This window comes from Larimichthys crocea, chromosome XIX (genome assembly GCF_000972845.2).
Source record: "Larimichthys crocea isolate SSNF chromosome XIX, L_crocea_2.0, whole genome shotgun sequence".
NCBI lineage: Eukaryota > Metazoa > Chordata > Actinopteri > Sciaenidae > Larimichthys > Larimichthys crocea.
This window is the reverse complement of record NC_040029.1, coordinates 6747890-6755608: the sequence shown is the minus strand read 5'-3', so window position 1 is coordinate 6755608 and position 7719 is coordinate 6747890. Positions and strand designations below refer to the sequence as shown.

At 41.1% G+C, this 7719-nt stretch overlaps 1 protein-coding gene across 1 annotated transcript; it reads right to left on the bottom strand.

Moving 5' to 3' along the window:
• Positions 1–418: 418 nt before the first annotated feature.
• On the bottom strand, positions 419–6985 carry cyp20a1 (cytochrome P450, family 20, subfamily A, polypeptide 1). The gene is made up of 13 exons (XM_010740047.3): positions 6751–6985; positions 5748–5797; positions 5505–5671; positions 5268–5413; positions 5032–5199; positions 4679–4757; positions 3815–3927; positions 3681–3735; positions 2853–2973; positions 2541–2652; positions 1516–1580; positions 1134–1223; positions 419–1047 (listed from the first exon to the last, which is right to left on the bottom strand). The coding sequence occupies exons 1-13, from the start codon at positions 6820–6822 to the stop codon at positions 897–899; spliced, it is 1389 nt and encodes a 462-aa protein (XP_010738349.2). The 5' UTR covers positions 6823–6985; the 3' UTR covers positions 419–896.
• Positions 6986–7719: the final 734 nt, after the last annotated feature.

Sequence of the window (7719 nt, the reverse complement as noted above, 5' to 3'; positions counted from 1 at the left end):
AGGGGCTCTCCCAACAGCAGCTGGTGGTGGTGGAGGAGAGCAGGAGTTCCCAAAAATTAATAATGTTTCTAACAGAAATGCATTAAAGCAGACTCCCATGTGGTATTATACTTTTGTGGTTATGTGGTGTCCAAAACAGACCCTTAAATGCATGTAATAGGTTTACTCTAGTGTACTGTTTTATTAGTTTTACACTAGCTCAATGCATTAAATACTCGTAATAAAACACAAGACTGTATTTATCCCCTTAGGGTGAGAGCAGCAGGCTCAGCTCTGGTAGAGGATGTTGAAACTTGCCCAAAGGCTCTTCAAAAGCACAGATACAAGCCTCTTTTGTATTGAAACCGGATGTAATACCACCATTCATCACTAATACAAGCTCTTTATTTGATGAACAAAATGACACACACACACAGAGAATCCTCACACATATTTAATAATATGTATGATGTTTAAGAAAGGGAAACTAATTACCACGTGGGTTATATCAATAGACAAACAAGCCACATGGCATGGGGAATTTTGACTCAAGGCAAGTTGTACAGGGGATTAATTATACAAAAACATTTGGCAGCATAAATTGTTTTAATCTATTAAACCGCCACATTTTGGACCTTTAACAGATGGAGTCTTTCAACAAGTGCAAATCTGACCTGAGGACAGAACAGGTACTGAAGTGCTTAAGGCCTCAGATTACTGTACAGTAAAAAAAACCTTTGATTGTGGACAAAAGGTTGTAAAAAACTAAAAAAGGAGTCTTTGAGAAGAATGCAAATTAAGAGTTTAATCCCAAAAAGGCAGGCGTTAACGTGGCTGCTAAAAAATGAAATACTTTGCTGGTAATTATTTGAACAAATGTATCATTTTTCTCTCTGCAGTGGTTTTAAGAACTAGTTCTAGTTTCTTTTGCTGACGGTGATCCAGGTTTCGTCCTTAGGTGTTGCTACCAGCTCGGATCGGACCTCCACAACCTGTTCCTTCAACCGGTGAAGCTTTAGCTGCCGCACCAACGTGCTGAGCAGGACAGTAGCTACGGTGTAGGCGAACCTGTCACAGAAACAAAGAAATAGGACTGTTTTTGATAGGATTGGACTGCATTTACTATTTTTTAATGTTAATCGTTGTGTCTTTACCTGAGCTCTGGGCATGTTTGATTTCCTGAGAATCCGAGCAGACAGAAGCTCTTCCTGACCGATTCCTCCTCAAATCGATCTGGGTCAAACCTGAGGGACGTCACAGCAAACACAAAAACAAACAAAATCAGAAAGTGGATAGTCAATCAATAGTCTAAACCTGAAAGAAAAACTAATTCCTGTGCTACTTAAGAGAGCAACATCCTACAATACCCAAAATGCCCTCTGATGAATTGCCAGAAAAAGAGAGTGACCTTGTTGCATACAGCTGTGAGAGTTGACAGACATGCTTGAAGCTGTAAGATAAATACTAATGTCCACATGCTAACAGCTATATTATATAGTGCGTTACGCTTTCATTAGCAACGTATGTAAAGTGTACCTGTACGGGGCACTCCAGGTGTCAGAGTCTTGCAGGACCACTCCCAAAGCGTAGATGACCAAAGTCTGAAATAAAAAATAGCTACATAAAACACACGTGCACCTTTTTGAATGTTTTGTTTATTCTGGTCTTCTGTAACACACTTTTTTTCTTTATTTATTCTGAGGAGTTTCTGTTTCAGGGACACCCTGATCACATTCACAGCTACACATTCACTCCTGGAAACTGTCCAGTACAACCACAGTGTGATCACCACGGAGCAGCTCCACTGGAGCAAGGGCAGTGGTTGTAAATGACAGAGGGGGAAGCACTTTTTTTTACTTTGCCCCATTTATCTGGGGGATTGAACCACTGACATGAAAGGTCATGGTATGCGTGACGTTACACACAGGTTTCTGAAGAGCCGATTTGAAGCTCAAAATCTCTGGCTCAGACTGCTGCCATATTTGTAGTCTCTACCGACTCTCGGCTTGTCTAAGAATCAGCAAAGATGTGGATAATCTGTTTTTTGTACCAGGCTTTAACATGTTTATTTCTGCTGTGAAGTTGGGACATTTTAACATGGAGACCTATGGAGACTGACTCACTTCTGGAGCCAGCCTCAAGTGGACGTTTGAGGAACTGCAGTTGTTGACACTTCCGCATTGGGTTAACTTCACAGCCACACAGATTGCCACTTTGGTTTACCCTGGTTTCTCTAACCTTTAGGCTACCACTGCCTCAATCTCAGAACTGAAGCCTCTCGGGCCAACGGCAAAGGTTTCAGGGCTTACAGTGTAGCCAGTGGATATCCAGTAAACACATATCCATCGCATTTCTGCTCATCTCTATGGACAGATTTCGACATATGGACGCAGATAACTTAGTTTCTCAATTAGAAGTTTGTACAGATGGTTTAATTACTGTAACTTTATTGGTGAAACCAAAAGAAAATCACCATTGTTTCTCTCTACAGTAATCTGTGTGACTGTCTGGCTGTTATAATCTCACACACAGGAAGCCACAGACAGGAGGAAACCAGATACCTCTTTGGGGATGACGTGTTGATCGACTTTGCCCTCCACTTCCTGAAGCCGAGCCGCGACAGGGGTCAGCTTGGCAGTCCTCACCGTCTCGTTGAGGACCTGCTGGCAGTATCTTAACCGAGAACAGAAATATGATAAGATCGAGGTTATTGAACACACAAACCACGCCTGGATGAAATCATGACCTTGAGTTATTCCACACATCAGTAACAGAATACATCATCTTCCCATGTTTCACTAACAGCATCTAGTCTGAGATATAGACTGAGATTTTACACTTGATGGATTTAAAGCCAAGTCCAAAGGTCTCACCTGAGCTGAGGGATCTTGTCCAACGTAATTGGATCCGAACCCAAAACTGCATCCAGCTCCTGGTAAAGTTTATCCTGAACTTCCTCTGATGCAGACAGGAAGTGAAGTGCCCAAATACACACTGCCAAAACACACACAACACATTTAAAATTTTTGCATTCCGAGGATCAGTTTCATGATTTATAGACACATTAGTTAGTATTGGGCCGTTGCAAGGATCCGACAGTGTAATTTTAACATTTCCCCTCTTTTCAACCACAACAACAGAACAAGGTGATATTTAAGTAGTTTAAGTGACGTGGTGCTGAAACAATAAGTTGATTTAATTTAGAGACGAAACATCTGGCCCATTAATTGATTTGCTGCCAGAAAAATGAATGATAGTGATTTAAAAACTGATTAATCATGGAAGCAGAAATGTCAGACATTCTCTTGTTTATTCACATTCCTCCAATGTGAAGATTTGATCATAGTAAACTGAATATCGCTGGATTTCAAATGTTGGTTGGGCAAATCAAGACAGTTGAAGATTTCACCACGGTCTCCAGGAATATGTGATCTTGATTAATCAAGAAAACAACTGGGAGAATAATCATTAAAGGGGTTCATTTTTGGGGAATTTGTTGCTACATATCCAGCAGATGGATTCTTGACACAAGTCGGATGATCACCATACATCAATTTTCAGGAAGTATCAATAAGATATATTTGCACGATTAGCTCCTCAGTGTCTCATCCTCGTCATGAAGACGTAAAAAAAAAGGCTGTTGTCACAGTTCGTTAACCCTAAATAATCAGTTAACAGACAAAGAATAGATCACCACTTACAGTTAGCAGTGATGACGCATCCAGCCAAAGTGAAAACCATACAGTCCTCCATGATCTGAAACAAAAGTTCATTTCATCATTGAGCTGTCCTTTGAGAGTTTTAAACTACAACCTGTGACTCCTGCGGTATTTACCTGTCGTTCTGTGAGGCTGGACTGAAGAAGAGTGTCCACAAACACCGTCTGCTTCCTCTGGGCTTTTCTCGCCTTCGCCACAGACAGCAGCACTGACTCCATCTCTGACAGAGCTGAACAGTAGAAACACACAAAAATAAAAGACATTTTTAGCACAATACAGCAGCTGTCTGATGCTCACACTGAGGTTAGAGTTAAAAAGACTTCAGGCCCAAAATTAAGTCGCAGTAACAACTATTCTCGGCAGATAAATCAATAAAAGTCCCCTAAAACAGTGGCTGTGCATCTTACTCTCAGACTGTTTCTAGAAGTCACAGATGAAGTCTGAGCCTCTGCAAACTCTTTCTCCTGTTTCTCCACCGCCGAACAACTCCCACATGTCAACACACAGCACGTGTGAAGGGGCTAAATAAAGATCAACTTCAAATTCTTTAACATTTACTTTTTTTACTCACGTGACTGCATTCATCTCGTACTCCTCAACAGACTTTTATCCCTTACACTTACATATAATTCAACCGCTTCAATTGCAATTTGCAACGCAGTCACCTCATTCTCTTCAGTGTCAGTGCTTACACTTTAGCAGACATTATCTTTCAGGACTTCCTCTTCAAGATAAACCTATCATCTGCGCTTTGACAGTTCAAATCCTTTCAGTCCACGAAGGAGCACTGAAACTTCAAACTCTTTTCTAAACGTCCTTTCAAATCTTACACTTTGACTCAAACTTTAAATCTTCTCAGGACTTAGGTCTTCACCTCACACAGCAGGTGTAAAGGGGCTAGATGAGGAAAAACGAAGATCAAGCTAAAATAAACTCACTGGACTCAATAAGAACAGAGCCATGTGAGAAAACTCACTCACCCTTCTCATAATGTCCTTTCCTGCTGGAGCTTTTCTCAAGGGAGCCATCCAAGTAGCCTTTCCCAATTTCTGACCAGATCTGGGGGCGCCGGCATGAGTTAGAAGAAGAGAAAAACAAAATCAACTGCCCCATTTCAACAGAACTTTAAGAGGACAGATTTAGTTTTGTAGGACATTTCTAAGCCCGAAGGGACTAAAATCAGTCACGGCACTGGACCCAAAATGCAAGGACTTTCTTGTAGACATTAAACAAATATAGAAGAAGTAAAAAAAACAAAACACTTCTGACCCACAGGATTGGAGGTTAAAAGGTCAGAATCCAATGCACTAAAGCGACTGGGGTGTTGTCTCACCGCGTTGTGGTTCTTGCGGAAGGAGATGACCTCCGCATCATCTCTGAAGCTCTCGCCCAGAGCCAGCTGGGTGACAGTCTTCATGGCCAGACCTAACAGGTGGGCACACAGCGGGGTGTGTTGATCCTCCGGGAATGACTTCCACTTTTCCACCAGCTCCTCCACCAGCTAAGAAAAAACAGATGTCAGTGATAAGTTTGTAATAGTGAATATGTCTTTTCATCGGTGATACAAACCTTGAGCACAAGAGGGAAGTTGTTCTTCAGCGTGTTGTTGATGGCGCTCTCGTACATCTTTTTCCTTATCACAGTCTCGGAGGCCCCGCCTCCCATTCCCGACTGGTAACCTAGCAACGACTTCAGCATCGTCTCAAAGGAGTCAGCTGAGAAGAAGGAGACAAAAATAGAACAAGTCACGCCACTAGAGAGGAGTCTGTAAGATCTTGTAAATCAGTGCTGGTGTGCACGACGTACTGCTGTGGTTGGGGTTGATGTGTTGGCGTAGCTGCTGCACAGAGCCCAGGCTGACCCCCGGCCGGCTGCCGAACCAGAACGACGCCACAGACCCAAACTCCTGATGGAGACTGACGAGGAACTCGTGCAGACTGCCTTTGTTCACGATGTCCTGCAGGTTCCCATCCCTGAGAGAGCAGAAGTATAAATGATAGGACTTATACTGAATATAAATAAAACAAAAAGGTAAAAACGACAACTTACTTCTCATCTGTAGGATTGAGACCTGGGATGCCAGAGGCCCTTCTGGATGACTGAAAACATGATTAGAAATTTTTATTTGCTAAGAAAGAAACGAGAATTTAGGTCATGATCACTATATAAGCAGACAATGTGTACACCACCACCATCAAAACTTATGAAATTATGCTTGTAAATTCAGGAGAGAAAGGTCACGTATCTAAATATTACAACATATTGGTTGCAAATAGTCCTTGTATTGGTCTGGAAAGACTAACTTACATTCTTATAGTCTCAAACTAGATCATTAAAGGTCTAGTGTACTAAGTTTTAGCAGCACCCAGTGGTGTAATCGCTGCATTACAATCTCCTGACATCACCTTCGCCTACACACTGGACCTTTAATGTTTGTTTTCCTGATAAGTTGTCAGAAAGTAATAATACACTTTATTTTTCTGCCATTAAAATATATGATTTTGACAATACAGATATGTGTTCTGTCTACACTGACATCTACTATCTCCTCTAGTAAGCTGACAGGTTGCTTAGGCCTGTCCTAATTACAGCTTGAGCCCATAAGTTAGTAGTATTGAATCTCATTGCAAAATATGGCAATTTAATACTTCCTCAATTACAGGCAAACATACACATTAAGTAATATGATAGGTTTAAAGGTCTTCAGGTAAATTCGGCACATGAATGAGCCTCCACTTTGAAATATTTCACTTTAATTGCTAGTTTAGGTGAACAGGTTACAGAGCTCGTTAACGCCCACCGCTAACTCTTGAAGCTAAATATCGTTAAAATGGGTTAAATTGGATGCTTATTTGTGTTAGGTGTACCCCGAAGCGATGAAAATATTGTATATAAACCATCAAAGCTCTTAAATTATGTTATATGAGACGCTTTAGCTTGTCAATAAGCAACGGAATATTAAATACCGACTTTTTAAAGTGGACACTGGCGTGAGCTAAAGGCGCTAACTTGGAGCTAACTTGAAGCTAACCCCAAACTTGCAGCGACTTACCGGGTACAGATAGAGAACAGCGCCCACCAGGATGATGACAAACGTAACAGCGAAGATGGCAAAGTCCAGCATGACTTCTCGCTTTTAGTAGCACTTGCTTTTCGCTAACTTTTACTCATGGATACGTGGAGATTTGATAACAGGCGCCGTTACCACGTCAACAGGTACTGCACAGCCAAGGCTGCTACTGACTGTGATCGACTGCGCAGCCTGGATGGCAGACAGAGCTAACTAATGGAGCTCAGAAGTAACTGATGGATACTTTCTCTGACACTTCAACTGCTTTCATCCATTTTTTTATCGTTTCCACTTCAACTAAATTCAGATGTTTCATTTAAAATGGCACTGAAAGGCTGTCAGTGCTTATACCAACTGACATTTTAACTGCTTACAGTGCTTCCACTTCAGCTCCTTTTACAATCAACTGACATAACTGCATTCATCTATAGCACCTCCTCAACACACATTTCAACTGCTTTCATCACTTATACTTAAGTAATTCAACAGCTTTTAAGGACACGTAACTGATTTCACCATTTCTCTGACACTTCAACTGCTTTCATTCATTTTTTTTTATCGATTCCACTTCAACTAAATTCAGATATTTCATTTAAAATGGCATTGAAAGGCTGTCAGTGCTTATACCAACTGACATTTCAACTGCTTACATTGCTTCCACTTCAGCTCCTTTTACAATCAGCTGACATAACTGCATTCATCTATAGCTCCTCCTCAACACACATTTCAACTGCTTTCATCACTTATACTTAAGTAATTCAACAGCTTTCAATGACACGTAACTGATTTCACCCTTTCTCTGACACTTCAACTGCTTTCATCCATTTTTTTTATCGTTTTCCACTTCAACTAAATTCAGATATTTCATTTAAAATGGCATTTAAAGGCTGTCAGTGCTTATACCAACTGACATTTCAACTGCTTACAGTGCTTCCACTTCAGCTCCTTTTA

What these genes read in the sequence shown, in the direction of transcription:
- cyp20a1 (XM_010740047.3), bottom strand. Translation starts at nt 6,822, where the DNA reads ATGCTGGACTTTGCCATCTTCGCTGTTACGTTTGTCATCATCCTGGTG. An exon ending in CATCAACCCCAACCACAGCA is followed by an intron (nt 5,414 to 5,504) that starts GTACGTCGTGCA and finishes CCTTCTTCTCAG; the next exon opens with CTGACTCCTTTGAGACGATG. An exon ending in ACTTCCCTCTTGTGCTCAAG is followed by an intron (nt 5,200 to 5,267) that starts GTTTGTATCACC and finishes GTTTTTTCTTAG; the next exon opens with CTGGTGGAGGAGCTGGTGGA.